The following is a 24,590-nucleotide window of genomic DNA, read 5'->3' as shown; positions in this document are numbered from 1 at the left end:
TATGCATGATTGTGCATGTAGATCATGTGTATTGGTAGGCCTGAAATGTGCTTTTGGTTTTGACCAGACTGCTATTTGTTTGTCAGGATATCCAATTTGGCAATTTGATAAAACGGCAGTTGTCTAGGATTTGTTTTGTGATCCTTTACCCATGGTTGATTTATTAGGTTGTAATCTCTACCAAGAACACATACTGCAGCAACATAACTTTATCTTCTTTGTATTTTCCCCTTTCGTTTTCTCTCACCAATGAATGTGTCTGCTTTAAGGAACATTCTGAGTTCAAGAAAGAGGCTGTGACTGTGCTTTACTGGAAAGAAAGGAACAACACAAGTGTGCAAAGAAAAAGAGATCAATGTCCGGTGGTATGAAGGCTGGTTAACCTCCTCCTGCCCACCCAAGTTCTTTTTCAGTGAACGTCAGAGTTCACAAGTCACGACCAATCTTCGTGAAAAGGGAGTGAAAGTATTAAAAAATAAGCATTTTCTCGCAGTGGTGTGCATACTTAATACTTAATCGGGGCTTGCTCTTCATAGCACTTCTGTATTGAGGGGAGAAGGGCAAAGCCAAAAAAAGCTTTCCAGTGTACCATCATGCCATCAGGTTTATCACTAAAGAATACTAACATGTCAGTAATTAAGAAATTATTATCCTTACCCTGGCTCCTGGCCATCTTCATGATGATCCCAACGGCACGAGCATGATAGCGTTGGCGCAAGGCACAAGAGGAATGTTAGGTTTTCACAGAGCATGATGAGGTCACTAGCTGCTGATGGAAGTATGGAACCCATGGAAGGCATGCTTGGTGATTTGTTTAACAGAACCAAGTAATTAAGTCCTTTAAGTTACTGAAACCAATGCGCTTTTGGGGAAAGTTCAGCACTGAATTTAAGTGGCTAGGCTTAGCTTCTGGATTGCTGCCAAGCATGCTTCCTCATCATCATTCCCGCCATTCCGATTTCTGCCACCGGTATCAGATGAAAACTACTGCTACTTACTAATTGTTTACTATGGTGCTAACAGTTGAGTAGATTTTTTCCACTATGGTACTACAACTTACTAATTGTTTTATCTCTTTACATTTTTATCTAGCAGACATCACTGTAACAACCCAACTGTTAGCACCATATTGCCATTTTCACATCGATGCATTAGCATCAATTATATTATTTACGGGGACATCTAATATATTTTGTCCCAACTTCTGAATTAACCCTCTTGCGTGTCGCACGCGTAGACGAGGAGCAAATTGATATTGCATGTGGTATGAAAACTTCAACCCTCATTGTGTGACATGGTCGTGTACCGAGGGGAGATTTTGATTGCATTGCCACTTAACTAGTTGTGAATTGACAATGTGGTACTAAAAGGGCTGGATGTTACCATTCGGTTATTATTTCAAAATAAAACTAGTGCACTGCTTTGTTGAGGCTATATATTGCATTTGCAACAACTGATCAGAGATGACGCAGAGTAGGTTACTACCGAGCTGAGCTAAACCATTCTAGTAGCTGGGTGCAAGTCTGTGCATCGTCATGAACGGCGCAATGATGCGCGCTGAATTCATCAGCAGCTAGCACGTAAAAGCAAGAGAGCCTTTCGTGCCCGGCTGTTACGTGCCAAAGTGATTGCTTGTTTCATCACAAAGCATAGGGTTGCTACGGCGAAAGGAGGACAAGGTGGACAGCGGCTTTCTCCCCTTTCCACAAACTTTCTGCCGTTTTGCTCCTTTCGATCCCTTCTTTGAGCTTATGAACCTTCCATTTCCATTCCACAGTGGTATAGTGGATAATGCTACGGCGTTGAAAAATACTCATGAGGAACGATTAACGTGCATGCTTGGTTCGTTGTCACTTGAAGCTAGACAGCTTCAGATTTTTCTATTTCGTACTATGTGCATGTTCAGTGCTATGACGGTGGCATCCCAAACTATCTTAGATCTACGGAAACAATTAGTTTCTTTAAGATGATGTAATCAGCATCTAGATTAAGCAGTGTGGAATAATTTGTTGAGACGAACTATGCTCTTAGGAAGCCACACGGAGTGGTACCACGCGATACGGCACTGAGAATCCGCACTGGCCTAGGACGCCGGGGCCCATGGGCCGGTGATAGTATCTTGTAGGCCCAGTGAGATAGCGGGTCCCGCCACCTGGCCCGCCTGCTCCTCTTCCTCGCGGCAGCGCGTGCTCGGTTGTCGGCTGGCTTGCCACCCATCCCCTTCCTCGCGCTCCACAGCGCCGCTGAGAAGCGAGACTATTTCTAACTCTATACTTCCTCAGTTCTACTCCGAGTTATTGGAATGCCACTGCCATAAGCGAGGCTCATTTCGTTAAGCTAAACTAGGCATCTCCCTGCAAGAGGCCATAGCACCTACCAATCGGACGAAGCATGCATGCTAGCTTCCTGTAAAACTGAAGCAGCCACTACTCCTCAGCCATTGTTCACTTGCTTCCCTCCCTTTCAACTCCCTTTTTCTTGGAACCGTATCTAGGCATGACCGCATGGCTAACTCCTCTAGGTGATTTTTTGCCACTGTCAAGAAATGGTTTTGCTTATTTGTTACTTTGAAACATATTCGTTGACTCAGATGATTCCACATTTCATTGACATAAGTGGTATCCTAATCAAAGTGTTAATATTTTTAGTGGCAAATCATCATTTTATTACATGATGGACTGGATGGTTCAAATGGAAAAGGCACTTTTGCTGTGTTAAGTCCATTGTATAAAACACAGTTTGTCTGGCTCAACACATCCTGCTTCTTCTACTAATGCTAGTTTCCAGGTGCAATTAGGTTAGGACTGGGCATGCAGCTAATGTGTGAGGACTGAGGAGGAATGGCTGGACCACTTGACTGGCCGGGGCCCCCATGAAACACCGACCAGAGAGCGAATCAGTCCTTGGCCCAAATCGATAATGAACGCTGGATGGTCCATGGAGAAACTGTACACCATGAAGGCTATCAAATGTCACAGGACTGTTTCTCGCACCATCATCATCTGCTTACCTAAAAGCAGTCAAACTAAGTCCCTTGGCGTGCATTTAGAAAAAATGTTGGCCACTCGGCTAATGCATTTCATTTCCTGACCCCATTAGATGATGTCTGATTAGTACTTGACCTCGAAGGATCTGGCTTTGGCATATATATTATATTAACAGCTTTGAGTTGAAAGAACATGGAAGTAACTTGTTCTGTTACTCGTCTTGGATCATAATGGTACACTGGATCTTTCCCTGTTGTACCAACCAAGCCCTAACTTTGAAATGAAAACAGGTGCTACGGTAGAAAAAGGACTGTCCGGTGTAAAATGATTTAAAGCTGGTGTTGACGGCTTTGTAGTATATACATCGAAAGAAGATGTCCACTGACGAATTGCTGTCGTCGAAAGCTTCTTTGCACCGTACATTTGAATCCAAAACCTTGAATTAATCACACTTTTTCCACTCGATGAACACTCTTTTACTCACCGTTTTAAGTTGTTAGTAACTGTCCGTTACAGCTGAATGATTACACAAAGGCACATGTAATTTAGGCGGTCCATTTCGTAACATGTCTCCTGTTCCTTTGCTTCCTTCTTTCCATCTTGTTCCTGAACTTCTGCAAGAATAAGGCCAGAGGAATACGTACTTTTATCGTTTGGCATGTCCATAGAGCCTGATTAAAATACCACTGTGAAAGGAATCTAACATCATTCATGTCTTGCCTCCTGCTGCTTTTTCTTCAGAGTTGTGTGTGTGTGTGTGTGTGTGTGTGTGTGTGTGTGTGTGTGTGTGTGTGTGTGTGTGTGTGTGTGTGTGTGAGAGAGAGAGAGAGAGAGAGAGAGAGAGAGAGAGAGAGAGAGAGAGAGAGAGAGCTGCATGCTCTGTTTGCGTGGACAGTGGATGCGCATAAAAGGGAAAGCCTGTGGCCTTTGGAGCCATACAATGATCAGAAACTGAGAGTGGCAAGAGCCAAGTAGTAGTTAGAGCTCAGTAGGATACAGTTCTTGAGTCACTTCTCTGACATCCCCTGATAGTAGAGGTTAGAGATGAGCTCCTTCCTTTCCCTTCCTTCTGATTTGCTCATCAATCTTCAATGCTCTGTTCAATCATTTTTAAGCTTTGGAGTCGAGTTGGCTATGATGTTTATCCTTTTTCAGGCTCTCTTGGCCTTCTCATTTGTTGTAAGCAATAAGCATATATTTTGGATGAAGACTTTCACATAACAACCACACCTCTTTCAGTCTTCCTTTTCAGAAAGCCAATAGACAGATTTTAGCCTTATACTGTTTGTTCTTCGATTCCGGTTCCAAGACTTCTTTTCTTACAGTTGCATGGTACTTATCTCTTGTTTAAATTCGTTTTAGGTCTACAGAAATAGAGTAAGAAGCGCGACTCCACAATAGCCATGGAGCAAGTATTCATGCACTGTGACAAAGGCACACTAAAGGTGGCCATGCTGAAGCATGAGGAGACTTTCAGGCAGCAGGCAATATCAAAAGCTTCGATCTCTGCAACATTTCGAGTTCATTATCTTCAGACGAGAACAGCAATGTGCTAACTAAAATCATCTTCTCTGATGTGCAGGTTCACGAGCTCCATCGCTTATACAGCATTCAGAAGCTTCTGATGCGAGACCTCAAGAGGGAGACCAAGAGCCAGAGGAACGTGTCCACCTCCCCGCACGACGGCTCCACCGAGCACGTCAGAAGAGCGCTCGCCGTGTGCTCCTACGAGCACCGCTACGCCGCGCGCGGCAGCCACGACGCAGCGGCGACAGCGACACGGACCGCGCTCAGCCTCGACGTCGTGGCGCCGGCCGTCAAGTATGTGCGGAGCGCAGAGGAGGAGGATGACGCGGAGGAGGAGACCGACGGCGAGGCCGAGCTGGAGCTCACGCTCGCCGTGGGCCGCGGCGGCTCCGGCGGGGGCAAGAAGAGGTACGGCGAGTACCCGTCCGGCGGGGAGAGCCTCTCGTCGTCGTCGACGGAGTCTGACGTGTTCACCGTCGTCGGCGGGGAGTGGCCAGCGCGCGGCACGCCGTATCGCAAGCGGAGGCCGGCGGCCGGGCCGGACGTGGTGCAGGGGGAGGATGGCGTCGGGGTGCAGCCGGCGCCGCCGCTGCTGTTCCACTGGCTCAGCCTCAGGATGGCACGAGATGCATGAGAGGAACTAAGCAAGAACACATGCATGTGTTGCTTGCTGCTCATAGTGTCAGGGTGTGTGACTTGGTACTGTTCTTCAGTTGAATGCTTCTGTGTTTGCAGCTTAGTGATGGATCGAGTCTAGAAATCAATAATTGACTAGTTGTTGAGGAGAATGCAGGATCCACTTTCCAATAGAGGAGGAGAATGTAGGGGCTTTTCAGATGAAGCTACAAGTATGATTACCTTAGTGCAAGTGATCCTGCTTTCATTGACAGTCAACTTGCCAATCATCAAAATTATAAGCCCGCTAAGAGTGCAGTAAAACATTGAACTTTCTTGCAGATCAAGTGGACTAAACCAATTGTTTGCTGAATGGCTAATGCGCGCTGTTAATCGAGTGACTGATCCAGACCTGTGCATCCTGAAAGAAACATCACATACACACCAAGCATGTGCAAATATAGGCTCATGCAAACTCATGCTTATGCAGTTTGAGGCTGATCCCATATGCCCCCTCAAGTAAAAGAAGAGTTACACCTTCCTGAATGGAAGATGTACTACAGTGTGTCAACCTAACCCAGAAAGCGTAATATTAGAAATACGTCTTCGACAAAAGAGAAGAGCGGGCCCCACGTCCGCGAACCATCCACCTGTCAGCGACGAAAAGCCAGCAGATTCCAGAGTCCCCTCTCTCTCTCTCCACTCCACCTCTATCTCCACGCTAAGATTCGTCTCCACCTCCTCGCCCCCCCCCCCTTCCACCTCCCCCTCCGCCCGCCGAAACCCTAGCCCGCCCCGCCTCGCCGCCGGCGATGGCCGCATGACCGCTGCGCCGCCGTGGAAACGCCCACTGCCCGGCTTCGCCGCTCCCGCCGCCGTCATCGTAGCGGCGCTAGCGTCCTCCTTCATCTCCATCTGCCCTCCACGCGCCGCCCCGGCCGCCGCGGGATCCAGGCTCTTCATGTCGAAGGCGAGGGTATACACCGACGTCAACGTCCTGCGCCCCAAGGAGTACTGGGACTACGAGGCGCTCACCGTCCAATGGGGGTAAGGCGCTTACGTCATGTCACGTCCTAACCAGATGGCACAGCTCGTAACGTTCGAGCGTAAGTTTTTGTGATCTGCACACGCCTGCATGCGGTGCATTAGGTGGGATCGTGGGATTGGGTAGTTTGCTTTGATGCGTGTGGATTTCGATATATGTTCAGTGTATCAAGTCGGTAGTTTATCCTGGTTACAAGGCTTGTTGAGCTTGTGATCCCTATTTTCTGTTGAGATGGATCAAACTAGTGTTGTATGATAATTTAGAAGGAGGCGCAGAAGGTGGTATGAAAGATCAAGGTGATAAATTTCTGATTAGCAACGTGCAAAATGGCAATGCTCAGGCTTAGTATAGCTGAGAGGTTTATCAAATTTCCCTCTGCTGCTGACTAGTGGCATCAATAGAACTTAGTTTCTTTAGCTATTTTGTCTGGTTAGTGATGTTGGGTGATATTTAGGCTCCTGGTAGCCTCAGGTTTTTCTACATTTTTGTTGATCTGGTGTATTGAACCTCTTAGCTTTAAATATAAGCTTTGGTCACCCATTCGCTAAACATGAATAGAGTCACATCTTGGTGCTTAGAACACACTTGATGAACTAAGCCTGAGTGTTTGAACAAACAAATATGAAATTTCACTGGACCTTAATTTAGTTTTGGAGTCCGTCTCAAAACAGATCAATTTTGTTTGATTCTGGGTGATAGGCCATAGAATTTAATCTATTTTATTTTTAGGATAAAGGATCAGCTGAATTTTTCATCTGATTAAGAATCTGAGTTTTTTTGGATTGCCAGGCATGCTAAATCCAGAATTTTGGAATCCTTGTAGATATTTGAGATTCATGCTGCAATACCTTAAACTACTATCAAAGATACCTAACTCATATTTTCCATCCCATTGGAAATCGTCATATTGAGTGAAAATTATGTCACTAAGTTAATAGTTGAGCCTTTAGAGTAATGCACTTCTTTATCTATTGAAAGTTGAGAACCAAAAATGTATACAATTTTTCTCTTGGTGCAGAACACCTTTTGATTCTGTGATCAGTTAGATTTCTTATAACATGGATTTGTTTGTTTGCAGTGAAGTGTTTACAAGGTGTCTTGATAAAAACTTGAAATTTGTTTAAAATTTTTACTTGAGAATACATGTCCTCTCCATGGGAATTGCAGACCAGTTTTGGTTCAGTTTCAATTTTCCAAAGCAGCTGTTCTCTAAATCCATTCTTTTGGTTTATTTAATTCTTTTCATCGAAGTCCATTGGGGATCTTGTAGTCTATGGTGTCTTTGGGGTTTCTATCAAGGTATTGGTTTACTAACCATTGTGATACGCCTTTAACCAGTGAGCAGGATGACTATGAAGTTGTCAGGAAAGTTGGAAGGGGTAAATATAGTGAGGTCTTTGAAGGCATCAATGTTAACAATAATGAGAAATGCATAATCAAGATCCTCAAGCCTGTCAAGAAAAAGAAGGTATTTCATGGATTGTACTGACCGGTCTTTTTAACATTTTCATTTGATTTTTTTTTCTTGTTCGCAAGTTAAAATTTTCATGATACTAGTTGAAAGCCTATGTGTTGCTACGGATGAGGATGGCATTTCATGTTGTATAATTTAACATACCTTTCATATGTTTATGCAGATCAAAAGGGAGATCAAAATACTTCAGAATCTTTGTGGAGGTCCAAACATTGTGAAGCTGCTTGATATTGTCAGAGATCAGCATTCAAAGACGCCCAGCTTGATCTTTGAATACGTCAACAACACAGATTTCAAAGTTCTGTACCCCACGTTGACGGATTACGACATCCGTTACTACATATACGAGCTACTCAAGGTTTTTATTGTTATCCTAACTTATATTACTGTGTAATCAATAGATAAATTTCTCTTTAGATCTGTAGGATATTGTTCTTGTGGAAACATTTTCCAATTAGTAATTTGCTTATTTGGGTAAGCTCCCACTTGACAAAGCTCCCTGGCAATAACCCTAGTCTGATCTCATCAGTCTAACTGCTGTAGATTTTATGTGCTTCGAAACATGGTCCGTGAATGTTACACATTTAAAAGTGTTTTATGACCTGGGATTTCTGAAAACGCCATCATATGAAATTTTTAAAATTTGTAAGTGCTGGTGTCAAAAATGGAGCTAATGATGAGCTTGAATTCATGTCATGTGACTTGTTTTTTCATTTATAGTTTAATATTTTCAACTCATAATTATTTTTTTAAGAAAAAACTCACAATTTTAGTGCATTGTGAGTTTTACAAAAATCCACCTTTTTTCCAATCAGAAGTGATAGCATCAATGTACCCTTGATCTTGTGGTATTAAGTCATTGTATTTTCAATCTACTTGCTTTTTGTTACAATTTTTCTTATGGCTACAGGCTTTGGATTATTGCCATTCACAAGGCATTATGCATCGAGATGTCAAGCCCCATAATGTAATGATAGACCATGAGCTTCGTAAACTTCGCTTGATAGACTGGGGCTTGGCTGAATTCTACCATCCAGGCAAGGAGTACAACGTCCGTGTTGCATCAAGGTAGGTGTAGATACGAGTGAAGCACTTGTTCAGTTATGAATTTGTTGTTTCGTAACGGGATTATATTTCATCCCTTCAATCACGTGGATTTGAGTAATATGATAACTTGGTAAGTTATTTTGTTGGATGTTGATGATCAGTTTACTGTAAAAGCAACTTATGAAGTTATGAACAAAGAAATTAAATTGATATGAATTTACGTTTACTGTTTAAACTTCCTAATGGAATTCTTTGTACAACAAAATACTTTTCCAGTGCTGGAATATGCGACAATGTGATTGAATCTTAAACAGTTACATAGACAACTGAGCAAACCAAGCAAAAGGTGTAAAAGCCATAATTACTCTGTATGCTCTTTTATCAGTATGCTATACTCTGCAGTTTATTTCTTGCTGATGTGTCAATCCGCACATCGCATGTTCTAATTTTCAATTTTATCTATTCATGCTTTCTTTTTAACATTTGAGTTGACCACCTTTTTTCTAAAATTTAATTAAGGTATTTCAAGGGACCTGAACTTCTAGTTGATTTACAAGACTATGATTATTCCTTGGACATGTGGAGTCTTGGGTGCATGTTTGCTGGAATGGTATGTATGGCTGTAAAAATGTTGTCTGTAGGTTGATGCTATATCTTGGAATCAAAGGGCATTGACTATTAGTCAATAACCTATATCCCGTCTGTTACTTATATTACACGTCATGGCTCGTGGCTGCAGATATTTCGCAAGGAGCCATTCTTCTATGGTCATGACAACCACGACCAACTTGTGAAGATTGCAAAGGTGAGCCTCAGTTTGATTCTTCATCTCTCATGTTTGTGGCATAAGGTGTTTGAACTTATTGGTAAGAAGTGCTGAGTTATGCAATTCGTAGTTCGGTCGTTTGGTAAGACAAAAAATGTTATATTATGCATCTTGTCTTCTTTACCTTGAAATTTATGCTACACTCTGTTGTTTCCTTGAATTATAAAGAAAGTGGTTTCTTTAATATAGATGTTTTCCTCTGAAATTGCACCGACATGCTGTTAATATAGCATTAACAAAGCAACAGTTGATGTATAATAATTTGGTAAATTATTGGTATTAACTGAATGACCAAGTTTTTCTTGCAAATTTATGTGTTTGTTATGTGCTTTTATATGAAATGATTATTCCACGGTTGGATAAAACTTGAAGGGAGCGATGTGGCACCATATAACTGATTTTAGTTAAAGATATGATCAACCTTATACCATCATGTCAACTCCCACTCCATCTCAACACGATGCAGTGTTGTCTGATTCATTGTTAAATAGCATGTACCTCATTTTTAGTCATTTCAAACCTGAAAATCTGGACTTACTGAACTCCACAACTCAGTTAGATTTGCATGTTTGCAGCAATTGGTGCCTTGTCTCTTTGGAAATGATACTAGTCATCCAAAGAAATTGCACCTGAGCCACCTTTTGAGTTGGGGCAGACTCCAACCTAAAAGCATTGGAAAACTATACTGTTAAAATATTGTACCTCATGCATAATGTAACATTCAGCATCTGACCCAGGTCTGAAATTATAAATGGCAAAGTGGCAGTTTATACATGTATATAGAATTTGAAGAGATGAAAAAACTTAAGAAACTATTTTATAGATTGCGTGTTTATTTAATGCTTATTCGGGTATGCAATATGAACTGTGAGAGATCAAAACGAGATTTTGTACATGACAGTATCTAATTGCTGGCACCACCCATTATTCTCAGGTTCTTGGAACAGATGGGCTGAATGCTTATTTGAACAAGTACCATATTGAGCTTGACCCTCAGCTTGAAGCTCTTGTTGGAAGGTAAGTTGCCATGCTTTGAGATGTTGGGTCATTTTTGTTTTTGAATATGATCTATAACCCTTCCATGTATATCGTATACAGGCATAGTAGAAAACCCTGGTCAAAGTTCATTAATGCTGATAGCCAACATCTAGTATCTCCTGAGGTTTGTTGATAGCGCTTGTATTTCTAATGTGTAACCGTAAGTAGTTGCTCAGACTGATTTCATGTCTTTTTGCAGGCCATAGATTTTCTTGATAAGCTTCTACGTTATGATCACCAAGATAGGCTTACTGCACGTGAAGCTATGGTAAGCCAGACAGATGAGTGAACTTCTGTACTCAATCAGTTGCATGCATGTGGCTAGATGTTTGATGCTCACGTATCTTACGGATTTTAGGGATAATGTCGCATCTCTTCATGTTTGAATAGAATAATGTTTCTTATCGACTTGTTGCATTAATGCTGCACGCATGAATACTTGTAGGCACATCCCTACTTCCTTCAAGTGAGAGCCGCGGAGAACAGCAGGACACGGCCACAATAATCTTCGTGAACACCCCTAAATGGAGCTGTTTCTTACAGTTGCTGAACATCGCATGATGATTGTTACTCTAGCAACTTGCTCCAACTATTTGTGCCATGGCAATGAGTTAAATAGTACGACTCATGTGGCAATGTTGTTCCGGCAAAAAAAAAAAAAAAAAAAATCTGCTGGTTGTGCTTGGGGAATGCGATGGCATGCATATAATTATTTCTGTAATATGGTAAGCAAATTGTTCGTGCTCTAGGCTCATTGTGGAACACAACGCAATCCTAAGATGCGATATATACTTGTATCATGGCGTTGTACTGTGTAATGTGTATGCAAAGGATTTTTTGGATGCCTATTCTGCTGATGTTGGTCAAAGTTGTGGATTTTTTTCTGACTGGGGAGATTATGATTAGTTCGGAAGAAAAGGAGAGTGACAGCAGACAGTTCTGAAATTACGGTTTCGCTAATTATTAGGAGCCTGATATTAAGTAAAGTCAATTTTTCCTTTACTGCTGAAATATGCTTGGAGATGAGTTAGGCTAGTATCATCGGTTACATGTATATCTGATGAAATTTTGACTTACAAAAGGTCAAAAGCCCGATGTATAATACAACTCATTTTCATTCAGCATTTGAGTGGTGCAGCGCCATTGCAGCACGGTCTGTAGTCGTTTCCTTGTCGCACTGTTGTCAACTGTTTAGCCCGGTTATGGCCGGGTGCCAACCCACTTAATGCTAAACATGGTAAATCCGAATGGATCATGGTGATGGTTAGCTGGTGGCGTTAAGTCTATTTGGCATTCGGGAGCCGTTCGCAACGTTACCTTTCCTCGGCACAATTCCACTATCCCGCAGACATCCGATCGAACTTCTCCGGCTGAGGCTGGTTGCCGCTCCGTCAGTCCGGTGTGCAGCGTACAGACTCCACGAGCTTAATCAGACTTGATCCGTTGGAGCTCAGATAGATGCCGGTGTATGTGCCCAAGATTGGCTTGGAGAACGGAGAGAAGAGACCGAACGACGCGACTAGCGCAGCGTGCTTCCTCCTGTCCTGCCACAAGCCGAGCAGGACACAGCGGCTCTTGGGTCACAGCGTCGAAATTGGTAACACAAGCCGAGCAAGCATACACGCACGCCTGCGCGCGAGCTAACAAAAAAAGGAGGGCAAGACACAATCGAGGAGCTCGCTGCCAGCTGCCGAGCCAGCCATCAGGCGCTGGCCCTCCGCTCCGTGCTGGGCCAATGCCTCGCCCGCCACTGGTCGTCACCACCTGCCGTCGCGTCGCGCCGCGCCGCGCTTGCTCAGCTGCTACCGGGTCGCGGACGCGGGCCACCTTCCATTCGTCAACTCCAGGAGCGCGCTCGGCTGTCGGTCGTTCGCGCCCTCAGCCTTCCGCCATCAAACCTGCACAGAACTGATCAAATATCTACGGTGGATGAAAGAAACATGATCTTGAAATGGCACTGTTGTAAGGCAAATAGGCGTGAATTTGTAACTGCCTTGATTGACACAATGGTCCATTTTCTTTCACTGGTGTTCATTAATGTCCACGAGAATTGGACAAATACAATGTGTAAGAGTACAAAAATGTGTACAATAATGGTTAGTATATGTGCGTATGATCTATTTTGGAGGGAGTCTTGAGCATCGTAACCGCATCTACACCGTATTGTCTCTAATCCATTTCGTGGCAACCCACTTCTCGCCCTTCATCACTGGGCAGCTACCATGAAGTGAAGTCTGCAACAGGAGGCGAACACAAGTTAGCAATCTCGATTCACCTTGGTCAGAATTAGAGTCAAATACTGATGAAAGATGACTCCAAATGCATACTTTGAGTGAAATTTTGAGAATGGAAAAGCCCAGGAACAATTTAAGTGGGTAGCACGTACCGGATCGATGGTTCCATTCACCATAAGGGAGTAAAACAAGAGACCATCACCCTTCCTTGGTTTTACCTTTAGGCCAATGCACTTTTCATAGTCATAGCCTATATCCATATTCTCCCCATTCTGTAAATCAGTACAGAATGCATTAGAATCTACTGACAAAATGGCAGCAAAATTTCCTTGGCACTCACCTCATATGGGAACATAGTTTCTCCCCCTACTTCGACATCCGTGAGATAAAGCAAGAAAGATGCCACCTGAGAAACCACATTTCAATAGTTCACTTGGTTACATTCTCTAATTGAATGTTTTAACTAAAATTACTTTTCTCTAGTATTCAATTAAGTAGACCGACATATTTCCGAAAAAATGATCCAGAGTGTGCGGCAAATTTGGGAAACCAAAGAGAGAAACAAAAGGAAGTCCAGGAGACAAACTGGACTACAGAAACCTTGCGATCTCAGATGTAGGATTCCATGGTAAAAAATGACATGCTATTAATAGCTGGTATTTCTAAAATCCTAGCGCCTTTCTTCATGTAAGAGTAAAAAGAGTGCAATCCATCGAACATCACAACAAAACTAAAGTTAGGAAGAATGCAAGCAAAACTGCAACATACCCTTTGACTTTTTTGTGGACCATACTGAGCTGGGTCAAATGCATCATAATGTGAAGCATACCTTTGTCCAATCTCATACCGTAGGACATTAAAGAGCTGTAACATATGGCAAGCATAACCAATCAAACAATGAAGTAAATGGTCATTTTTCAAGTTCTTTTTCCAATAAATTCTGAATGATCCTAAAGTTATATGTCATATTCAATGGAGGAAAACTATACAGTGGCACAAAACAAAGAATACAGCATCCACAGATCAATATGAACCTATTTTCAGGGAAAGGAAAATGACCAAGTGTAATGTAGATAGTCTAAGGTACTGCAAGGACAAATCTAAAATCACAAACATAATGCATGCTTCCCGCTAATCCCACCATGCAGACAATATGATCATCTTTGAAGTTATTTTTTGCATACTAGAATATGGTATACAATAGCAAACTCTATGGAAAGTACCTCCCCATGATTTCTGGGTATCATGGTAGCCCTTGCAATCTTCTTTTCAACTTCTGCAAGAGTTCCACTTGGATCTTCATTAGCACTGAGGAATGTTCCTGAACTGTTTGGCATAAGGAATCATTATTAGTTCATTGAGAACAGGTCTAGTTATTTCATGGTTATGTGTGCAAGACAAAGCATCATTTGGAGCTGCAATAAAAGAAAAGTAATCGCTAAAGAATTGGATGACAAAATGAAGAATATGCTCAGCACTCTTAGATGTCCAACCAATTTTAATGAGAATTCATTAGAAAAATAAAAAATCATGAAAAATCAAATGAATTGATTGCTAATAGAAAATTCAGAAAATGTGGAATCAACAGCCAACAAGCAAAGGTCCACAACAGACATCTATCAGATAGTTTATGTTCCCAGTAATAAGCAGATGTTTTGATATGATATAGCAGCAAAGGTGCATCCCATAAACAAAACTACTGTATAATCTCACCACAGTAAAAAATGTGTTCAATTTTCTTAACATATTCCTTCACTATAATTACCTTGTCCTGATTCCTTTTGTACTCTCTGCGGTTTCTCCTTTCCTTAAAGCTAATGTTGACGGTGCAAGTCTTTCCTTTGCAGTTCGTACTATATTTTCACACTGATCTGATGTTGCGAATTGCGGAAAGTAAAATGCACGAGGCTGCCAACTCAAAATCTGCTCTCAAGAGTGTCAGATTTATCATCATCATTGGTTTCCTCAAGAAAATGACAAGGTGGGAAAACAACAATGTTCGGTGCAGTTGAGGTTATGGTGCAATATATAGCTGAAGTAAGAAATAACTTTAAAAAAATTCTTCACTGAGGTCTTACCCTAAAAACAAGTACGATGTTGAGGACTAGGACACTGGAAACACAATAATGTGCTAAGCGTGAGGTATGTTGAGTAATCTAGGGTGCCTAATTAAATGATTTACAGGACATCAACATGTTCCATCCCTTAGTTGAAATAATTTTTCTCAACGTAGTCAATAACATATACAATTTTCTAATACATAATTATGTATCAGGCAAGAAGTAGAAACCTAGATAAAGTACATTCATTCATTGCAGCAACTTTTCGTCAGTAACAGGAACCTAGCTTGACCGCACGATGGCAGGAATGCAGGTAAAATCTGCATTGGTGAGAGCACCACATAACTCTTACAACATCCACACCTCTTGCTGCTTATGTCATGACGCCTAGACGACCATCCCAGATTCCAAATTCCTACCATGATTCCGTCATGCCCACTGATCCACGCCCACGACAATTGCATGGGCGCAACAACCCCTGGAGTCCGCCAGAATCAAATGCTACTTATCAGGCTATCACACATAATCCGTTGTACAGAAGATACAATCTAAATTGTAAGATAATTTGAACTGACAAATAACTTTCACTCCAAGTTTCCTGTCCATCACAACGAACCACCTAGACCAACTGTGCAACCAAGGAGGAACGTGACCATCTAGCAGACACGATTCACCTCCTAGCGTAAAATTCACGAAGAACACTCGTGCGCGCACCAATGCCCGCCGCGTCATTACATCAGGCCAAACTTTGAAAAAAAGAAGGGATAAGCGTCTAAGCGACGACAGCAATCAACATACGCGGCACGGAATCCGGACGAGACATCACCTGGAACGGGATCAAGGAAGGCGCGGGCTCGCCCGACTCTCCGAAGGGCATCTCGGGCCACGCCGCCTCCAGCAGCCGCTCCCTCGGCGCCGGCAGGTCCGTCTCCTCCGGGTCCTGCACCGCACCACCCGCCACCAGAGCCACCCCCGACCTAGATCAGGAGCCGCACGACAAGGAATCGGAACCGCGGCACGGCTCGCCGCCACGTTAGACGCTATACCTACCTGGGTGAAGAGGATGGAGCCGAAGAAGCCGGCGAGGAAGAAGAGGGAGCAGGACAGGAGCACCACGGGGAGCCGCAGCCGCGTCCTCATCAGCCCCGCGCCGCCGCCGAGGCCGACGCCCCTGACGACTCCACCGCCCTTCATGCCGCGCGCGGTCTCGCCGATGGATGGATGGATGGGGGGAGCGGGAGACGAGGAGAGTGCTCGCGAGAGAGAGGACAGCGGAGGAGGAGGCGGGTCTTTTCCTTCCGTGGTCTCGACTCTAGAGTATTTTTGTTCGTCAGGTGGCGGGGATCTGACGGTGACGGGTGGGCCCCAGAATACTCAAAAGACGGTACGTCGCGTGCGTGCGTGCGTACAACAGGAAGACGGGCCGTTACGGTGGGCCCAACCATAGATGTCGGGAAGTGCATGAAGTATTCCACTGGTCCAAAATAAGTGTTCTATATATATCGACACGATTATTAAAATATAATTTTAACTATTATTTTTATTATAATATATTAATAAAATATAGTAAAATTGTATTATTATAAAATTATTTTTCAAAATAAATCTATCAATATCATTTTCAAATATCCAAATTTATAGTTAAAATTTAAAACAGTTCACTATACATAATCCAAAAGTGACGTTTATTTTAAACTGAATGGAGTACGTAGTATTTGCTTTACAGTACAGAGTTCATAAGAATAGAAGTAGGGCTTAAATCAGAGCTATAAACAGTGACGGATCCAAACAAATAAGGGTTTTTTTTCTCTTTTTCTTCCTCTTCATGCTCAAAAATTTAGGAAAGGGGGCGAGGAGGGCTACATGGGGTAAGGGGGCTTAGCTGTCAGCCGTGGATCCGCCGCTGGCTGTCAGCATACTCCGTATCGAAAGGCTCATGTTCCTGCTCCCAGAATCGTTGAAAGTACAGGCTATATTCATTAGGTGACGAGTGAAACATCCACATGCCGTAGAGCAACTTCAGGTGGTAACAGACTTTTTAGTTGCAGACTTGCAGTCCTGCAGCCCACAAATGTAGTTAGTTAGGAGGACAATAGGATCGAAATGCAAGTTTGCATGAACTGGAGGCTATATTCAGCGACTCGGTCCTCTCAAAAAAAAGAAAAAGAAAAAAAGAAACAGCAACTCGGCACAGACGATATATCAACATGAAAGACTTTTACAGTACATCTAAATAAGTGTATATTGTTTATTTTCTTTATCCAGTGATTCAGATTGCTTTAATGATATTCTATTATCCACCAATATTATAAGTATTATTAAGAGTATCATGGATATCATAAGAGCAAAATTGGAAATAAAAAACTATAACAAACTTGTAAATTATATGTTTAATTAGAAAAGATTAAAATATTAATTTATTCTTCAGATAAGTTTTCACTTGTTCTGTTCATTTCATTTATTATGGTTTTCACGCTCCGTCGGCCGGTCGATGATGGGTGGCGGTGATCCGAACGGTCAGGCAATGACGTATCAGAAAATGTAAATTAATTCTGAAAATTATTTTAATTCTAGAAAATGCAAATAAATTTATAAACCCGTTTTAACTTGTTTTATGTTAAAAAATCAGCTTTTTAATTAGCTTTCTGATAATTATTTTAACAGTCAAAGCATATACTTTCTGATATTTAATTAGCTGTCTAACGATGTTTGAGGCGGTCGTTGACTGTAGATCGATTTTGAGTGAAATAACACAAAACATCAACTTATTACAAAATATCGGCCTCACTTTTTTACATCCCCTGATACAAATTACAGTGAATCCTAAATTAATTATTATATCAAAGCTGTTTTTATTTAATGATTATAGCTTCGTTTATGATCACGATGTATGTATGTAGGTTCCTCAGTGTCATCAATGAGAGGCAGGTTAACATTCTCTCCAAAAGGAGGCATGTCAACTTTGCGCTTGTACCGTGATACACCGCAAACGTGACACGCTTCCAAATCTACATCTCCATTGTGAAACAACATACAGTTGTTTCGACAAGCATGTATTTTCTCTACATCTAACCCCAACGGACAGATAATTTGCTTGGCGTGATACGTGTTTTTAGGCAACTCGTTACCCTCTGGAAGCAAGTCCCTCATGAATCATAACAACTCATTGAAGCCCTTATCAGACCAACCATTGCTAGACTTTATTTGCAGCAATGTCAGCACAACATGCAACTTGTTGTGCTCTTCCTTACAGCCCAGAAACACCGGTGTTTTAATGTCCTCCTTCATGCGCTCAAACTTTTCGTATTGCCTATCACTGGTGAAGTCTCCCTCCGCATTGCGTAACATTTCGTGTAGGTCATCATCATCGTTGCCGATAAAAGTATCTTCGAACGCCGACATATCGATATCTCCGTCAGCCGTCATATCGTTGCCTCTGTCTTCCTCGACTGTGGGCTGCTCTTCATGCACAACCTCCTCATATTCACCGTGCGTGATCCAGCGCATATAGCCAAGCTTGAAACCCCTGCGAAGCAAGTGTGCACGGATCTTCTCCTATGCCTGAGAACTGCTTCTCATTCTTGCAATCAACGCAGGGACAACATATATAGTGATCATCACTCTTCTTTTTTGGCTTTCTGTACGTCGCGGCAGCCCTAAAAAAGCATCTACGTCATGAAAGAACTCTTGGCCGCGACGGTTAGAGTTGTACATCCATGTCCAATCCATCTGTAAATATATGATTATCATTAATTTTACCAATCAATAAAAAACCAAAGAAATGATAACCATACAATATTTCAAAATACAAATCTAATTTATTAAATTACCTGGTATCTTGATTGCTCCATGTCAGATGACCCATCACCTTCTGACACTTGATCTCAGTCGGAGGACCCACCTTCTAAATACTGCTACGTCCGCTTGCGACTAGTGGGTGGATTTGCTATCCCTATAGCACAATATTCATATTCAATATGTTATTTTTTTTTACTAATTCACTACTAGAAAATTTGATCTAGGTTTTAATCTATTTAGAGGTGATTTAAATATTCTTTTTCTTAAATCACTACTAAAAATTAGAGTTAGGTTTTAATCTATCTAGAGAAGTCTTAAGAACAATACTTTTCCATTTTATATGTTTTTAAATTAATGAAACGTAAATGGTTAATAAAACATTAACCAAGAAATTATGTTAATCAATTGTTTCATAACTTGATGGTGTTTTACTGTACAGAGGATGATAAAAAAAGCTTAACAAAGTTGGTGTCATCATTTTTGGATTTCTCCTTAATTAGTTATAGAATTAATAATTTACATCATAATTAATAGAATAAAAGAATTTCAGTACACTTTTCAAGTGTGCTTGTATTTTTAACATGTATATTACATCAATATGAACACAACAAAATTAGTTCCACCCTTTTTCGAGCTCTAATTATTTTTCTACGTATTTTATAATCTTAACAAATTTAGTTTTACTCTTTTCCAAACATAACAAAATTAGTTTGACTCATTTTATTACAATCTAGGTGAACTGGCGAGGAATAGAGAGAAGTGAGGAGAGCATGAGCTACTTAAGAAGGAGGGGGTGTCACCATACCTTCGGCCTGGTCGGAGAGTGGCCGAAGGTGGCTGCAGTCGGCGTGGAGGCAAAGGAGGGTGTGGAGGCAGAGGAGAGCTCGCGAGGTGCCCGATCGGCCGGAGAAGAATGATGGAGACGGCACGACCGAGCTCCTTGTCAGCTTTCCGTCTAAGGGAGAGATTTCTGCTGACGGGAGAAGAGGGTGCGAGACTTTAATAGACGTATAATTATTAGTGTCAGCCCGTAAAACGAACCGACACTACTCAGTATCAGTGCCGGCTCATAGTTATAAACCGACACTGAAGTATCAGTATCGGTTCGTTCTAATAATCGGTACTGATACTGAGTATCAGTGTCGATTCGTTCTAATAACCATCTTCATGTTTGGGTTCCAGGCCGTTCATCACTATGGCCCGGCCCATCTTCATGTTTGGGCTGATACCGCGCCTAGATCAGGTGGAAGCCATAGAAGAGGCTTGTGCAGAATAAAGCTGAGTACCATTAGGCCGCGTTGCATGTCAGCTGTGCTGACGAACAGCGTGGAAGACGCAGAGCTCCCGCTACAGCTCCATATAACCTAGATAAAGTAATTTAAATCCTTATTTTAGATTAAAATAAAAATAAAATAATTTACTAACATTTTCGGTATATTCATAGCTCTAATTTTACGAATTTCTAAAATTAAAAATATCTAGCTTAAAAAAATGTTGAGCTATGGCTATCTTGCCTTAAAAAATACAGGCACGGGGACGCGGCTGCAGCGAGTAGAGCGCGGCAGGCCCCTCGAGGCGTTCCTGTCAGCCTGCCGCGGCCCCGGCTTTGCATGGTCGCTCGCCAGAGCAGTCACGGGTTCCCGCCGCTGCGCAATGCCGTCCACTTGCCACTCCGATCTGACGCAACGCGAGTACGCAGCCCAACAAAGCTGCTGCCCGGGGAAAGAGAACCGAAAGGTCGCTGGTGGTGGTCCCCGGCGTACGACCGGTGCCGTGTTCGTACCACTGCGGCGTCTGTCCAGCCAACCGTGTTCACACGGGTACGGCATTCCGCGTCGAGGAGTTACTGGAGCCGACATGGTGGGTACCGTACGGCACGCCACCTCGAATGAATGAGCTGTTGTTACTGCGGCGAAGCACCACAGATTCACAGTCCACAGAGTTGGCCAGATCGCGAAAACGAGTATCAGCCGAGGAGACCGGTGCAAATTGCAAGCCAAGAACCTGATTCAAATCGGAGAACCCAAGAAATCGCATCTTTAACAAGAAACTCGAGAGGAGAGGCTACAAATCCATCTGCCTAACGAAATGAACGTATTAATCCACAAATTAACATATTGGCTTTCAATAATCTGTTTGGAAGATCGATTTCTGTAGACTGCAGTACGAGAATGGAAAAGGTTCAGCAGGACAGGTTGGCTTTCAACAACGGTTGAGGCTGGCTTGGGAGTTCTCGGTGCTTCGACATCTTACTGCTGTCTCGGGCCTACGGCACTTTAGCCCAGCTGCTAGCCGGCCCACCCGAACCTCGGGCCGACGAGTCGCCTTCTCGGGTCCCTTCCACACCGCGTGCATCCGATTCTGCCAGTTCAGCGCGCCGCGCATGTTCCAGTGTAAACCGTCTCGCGGCCAAGCAAAGCACAACAACGCCTTTCGCTCGCGTTCGTCCACGGCCCCACTCGTCCAGGTCGATGCGGACAAGCGATTGCTACTGTAATCGTGGACTGGTCTGCTGGGGCAACAATCTAGCATAGGTTCGGCGAACGGAAATGCTGTCTTCTTCGGACCAAAGGCATTGCCCTGCTTTATATCGAAAGCAAAAGTATGCTAGCATCACTAGTTTATAAAAGCATTCAAATCACCAATCAGGCAAAAACGTCGAAGGTAAGAAACCTCTAAATGTTAACCGACTGAATTCATCTAACAACAAGACATCTAAAAGCACTTCTCTTACAAGAAAAAAATCATCACAACCTCTAAAACACAGATGTGAGCCTTAGAATCATCCAATCCCGATCGGAGGGCAAATTTGGAGACAGGAACGCTGGTGAACATCGACTACCTCTTTGATCTTGAGCACCATCATATTTAATGTCTCACGCCTCCTTGCTGGGCTAAGAGGCATCCACCGTCGCACGAAAGAAATCATCCTGTAAACAGCAGGCTGAGAAGAAAAGCAAATTTTATTATGAAAAATATATTCATTTCTAGTTAGCCAAAGGGACCAACAAATGGCGTCCAGAAGAATGATCATCAAAGAATTATCTATATTCAGAGTAAGAATCATATCTACAAAATCTCTCGAACAGTTTGGTGCATAGCCCCAAAGAAAGAAATCTCTAATTACACACCATGAGAATTTCGACGAAGGACATTGGAAGAAAATATGATCAACTGTTTCTCTAACACCACAAAGCTTGCACCATTCACTCCCTCTCTAATTCCTTTTTAGTAACTAATCAACAGAAGGGACTTTGTTTTTATGTAAGGATCAAAGAAAAAAAATATCTTTAAAGGAATTTTTGCATCCTAGATTTCCACCATTCTAACATCTCTAACACATGTGAAGGTAATGTGTTTATACAAGGAGGAAGTTGAAAAAAAACCTGAACTTTCCAACATCCATCTAATAGTATCAGGGACATTGGACAGGGACACTATCGGTGTATCAAGAACCGGGGGTCCCTGAGTCCCGAGGCCAGGCCAGACATCCGCCATATGGCGCCATCCCGCGAGGTCCCTCCTGCGGGGTGAGGAAAGTTCAAGTCCCGGGAGAAGGTGCTCGGGGCCACAGTCCGTGTTCCCCAAGCACCCCAGTTCCCCGATGATCCGCGGAGTTTAAGTACCGAAAAGAAAGTTCTCGGGGAGGTGCCCGGTCACCCCCGAGCGCCCTAGTCCCCCGACGACCAGAAGAGCCAAGTTCCGGGAGAGAGTGCTCGGGGCTGCGTGTGGCAGCTCCCGAGCGCTCGGTTCCTCGAGGATCCGCGTAAGAGTGCTCGGGAGAGAGTGCTTGGGGCTGCACGTGGCAGCCCTCGAGCACTCAGTTCCCCGAAGGATCATGCAAGAGTGCTCGGGAGAGAGTGCTCAGGGTTGCACGTGGCAGCCCCCGAGCACTCGGTTCCCCGAAGGTTCGTGCAAGAGTGCTCGGGAGAGAGTGCTCGGGGAGGTGAACAGTACCCCCCGAGCACCCGGTACCCCGAGGACAAGGATAGGCATTCTCGGGAGAGAGTGCTCGGGGAGGTGAACAGTACCCCCGAGCACTCGGTGCCCCGACGACTCAGAAAGACCTCCGAGGCACCCGCCGATGGGGTGTCAATCAGTCAGAGGTCCGAGGCCGCATTCAATGAGCGTGCGTGGCCTGACATCCCCAACTGCTCCCGCCGCAGTGTCAGTTCCTGCCATGTTTTGGCAGAGAGGCGTGGAGCTATTAATTGCACGGGTCCCGTCCCGTATCATCCGGTGTGTCTCGGGATAACATCGCTAGGATCAAGGCGTTCCGTCTGCCGCCCTGCTGTGGCAGAGGAACAAGACAGGGCGGGCACACCGGGTTGCTATGCGGCTGCCCGGTGGGCCCTCTCTACAGCGCTCGTTGCTAGGGCGTTTATGATGGCAGGTGACCGGGCGTGCGCCGCGTTTTCCACCCCCGGTCACTTCAGCCAGAAGAAATGATGACGCCTTTTCCAGTCATGGTGTCTTGGAACTTGTGCCCCCCTCCTTCCCGTTCGGGGCATGTCACAGCCGACGAGTGCATAAAAGAGTCGGCACACAGAAGAGAAGGAAGACAACAAAAAAAACAGAGAAGCAAGCCAACAATCCAAAACAAGGGAACAAGAGACCGCAAGCACCCAAGCAGTGAGAACGGAACCATAGACAAACACAACGCACAAGGGACAGTCTCTGCCCAAGAATAAGGAGCCTCAAGCTCTTAGTTAGACAAATATTCTTGTAACCAACACATCCTTGAGGGACTTTCTCAGGACAGTTATTACATCCATATAGGAGTATGGTATTACGCCCCCGTGCGGTCCGAATCTGTTTAAATTCCGGTGCATTTACTTCTCTTTGCACTAGATCATCACCCCCACCACCGGTCGTTGCATTTACTCTCATTCATTTCTCCGACGAACTTATTCAGGATCATTCCTCCGGCCGAATCTCTAAAAAAGAGTCTCTCGGGATCCCTGCGATAGGAGTTAATCCTCCGACAATCTCCATCTTCAAGAAAAAAGATCGAACATTTCCTCTTTCTGCCGTTAGCTACACCATGGAAGTACCCAGTGTTAGTATCTCCTTTGAGACACCATTTAACATCACATCTTTATTGCCATAAAATTTCCTCATAATGATAAATCTTCTCTAGTTCTTCTTCTAAACGATATCTCTCATTCTATTCATTCGGTCTTAGATCCTCCAAATCAGCTTTGTTATCTAAGGTATTGATCTGTCTAAGAATCTCTTCTTTCTGTCTTCTCAATTGGCTATTTAAATTGGCACCCCATCCTTTACAAAATTTTCTCAAGGTATTCTTTATCAATTTCCAATAATCTTGGACATTAAAATCACCTCTTTCAAGTTTTTTTTAATCAACTGATTCTTGAAGTATTCGTGAGACAACAAGTCACTCTCAAATCTAAAAATGAAATGCTGTCTTCTAGCTCACTCACGGCCAGCCCCCAGCCGGCCACGTTCCACTCGATGCCCACGGCAGGCACCGCCACCTCCCACCATAATCGACATCGAGCAGAAGCTTCATTGCGGGGCATAATCTTGTTAATGATACTGTTATCCCTCTGACAAGCTTCAAAAAATTATTCTTTGAACCTTTACAGGTACCATGCACGGGAATCTGGAGGCCTGGCCGGAGCAACGGGAGAAGTTCACCGTCACCACCATGGGAGAGAGGGAGACCGACCTTTTTAATCCCATCGGTTTCTACCTGGTCCTCAGGCTCATGGGGAGGAAGGAAGTTAACAATTCACTATGTGCACTATGGTCACCGATAGCGAAAAAAAAAAAGCTAATACCCCGCTCTTGACCACTACTGGACCCTGTGCCAGTAAAAAAATTCACGGTTTGCAACGCAAGCATCTTTTGCTCCTGGAACGGTCATGTGGGGGTGATGCCGGAGCCGAAAGATAAAAGTGGCCAAGCCATGTGCA

At 43.5% G+C, this 24,590-nt stretch overlaps 3 protein-coding genes across 3 annotated transcripts; 2 read left to right on the top strand and 1 right to left on the bottom strand.

Moving 5' to 3' along the window:
* The first annotated feature begins 3,934 nt into the window (after positions 1-3,934).
* LOC133913372 (uncharacterized) lies at positions 3,935-5,409 on the top strand. The gene is made up of 3 exons (XM_062356503.1): positions 3,935-4,024; positions 4,350-4,471; positions 4,570-5,409. The coding sequence occupies exons 2-3, from the start codon at positions 4,391-4,393 to the stop codon at positions 5,146-5,148; spliced, it is 660 nt and encodes a 219-aa protein (XP_062212487.1). The 5' UTR covers positions 3,935-4,024; positions 4,350-4,390; the 3' UTR covers positions 5,149-5,409.
* A 415-nt stretch (positions 5,410-5,824) lies between these two features.
* On the top strand, positions 5,825-11,407 carry LOC133913369 (casein kinase II subunit alpha-2). The gene is made up of 10 exons (XM_062356500.1): positions 5,825-6,176; positions 7,513-7,642; positions 7,812-8,006; positions 8,559-8,716; positions 9,215-9,305; positions 9,435-9,500; positions 10,456-10,538; positions 10,620-10,683; positions 10,759-10,827; positions 11,005-11,407. The coding sequence occupies exons 1-10, from the start codon at positions 5,950-5,952 to the stop codon at positions 11,062-11,064; spliced, it is 1,143 nt and encodes a 380-aa protein (XP_062212484.1). The 5' UTR covers positions 5,825-5,949; the 3' UTR covers positions 11,065-11,407.
* A 1,142-nt stretch (positions 11,408-12,549) lies between these two features.
* On the bottom strand, positions 12,550-16,450 carry LOC133913370 (probable prolyl 4-hydroxylase 9). The gene is made up of 8 exons (XM_062356501.1): positions 15,904-16,450; positions 15,680-15,793; positions 14,559-14,716; positions 14,017-14,119; positions 13,562-13,657; positions 13,134-13,199; positions 12,946-13,065; positions 12,550-12,793 (listed from the first exon to the last, which is right to left on the bottom strand). The coding sequence occupies exons 1-8, from the start codon at positions 16,045-16,047 to the stop codon at positions 12,713-12,715; spliced, it is 882 nt and encodes a 293-aa protein (XP_062212485.1). The 5' UTR covers positions 16,048-16,450; the 3' UTR covers positions 12,550-12,712.
* Positions 16,451-24,590: the final 8,140 nt, after the last annotated feature.

This window comes from Phragmites australis, chromosome 3 (assembly GCF_958298935.1).
Source record: "Phragmites australis chromosome 3, lpPhrAust1.1, whole genome shotgun sequence".
Lineage (NCBI taxonomy): Eukaryota > Viridiplantae > Streptophyta > Magnoliopsida > Poales > Poaceae > Phragmites > Phragmites australis.
This window is presented reverse-complemented; position numbering and strand designations above follow the sequence as displayed.

Bases quoted from the DNA above. Each gene is read 5' to 3' on its own strand.
- LOC133913370 (XM_062356501.1), bottom strand. From the start codon at position 16,047: ATGAAGGGCGGTGGAGTCGTCAGGGGCGTCGGCCTCGGCGGCGGCGCG. The intron at 13,658-14,016 runs GTACTTTCCATA...CATATGTTACAG, and splicing joins TACCCAGAAATCATGGGGAG to CTCTTTAATGTCCTACGGTA. The intron at 13,066-13,133 runs GTGAGTGCCAAG...ACTGATTTACAG, and splicing joins AAACTATGTTCCCATATGAG to AATGGGGAGAATATGGATAT.
- LOC133913372 (XM_062356503.1), top strand. From the start codon at position 4,391: ATGGAGCAAGTATTCATGCACTGTGACAAAGGCACACTAAAGGTGGCC. The intron at 4,472-4,569 runs GCAATATCAAAA...TCTGATGTGCAG, and splicing joins AGGAGACTTTCAGGCAGCAG to GTTCACGAGCTCCATCGCTT.
- LOC133913369 (XM_062356500.1), top strand. From the start codon at position 5,950: ATGACCGCTGCGCCGCCGTGGAAACGCCCACTGCCCGGCTTCGCCGCT. The intron at 8,717-9,214 runs GTAGGTGTAGAT...AATTTAATTAAG, and splicing joins AACGTCCGTGTTGCATCAAG to GTATTTCAAGGGACCTGAAC. The intron at 9,306-9,434 runs GTATGTATGGCT...TCGTGGCTGCAG, and splicing joins GGTGCATGTTTGCTGGAATG to ATATTTCGCAAGGAGCCATT.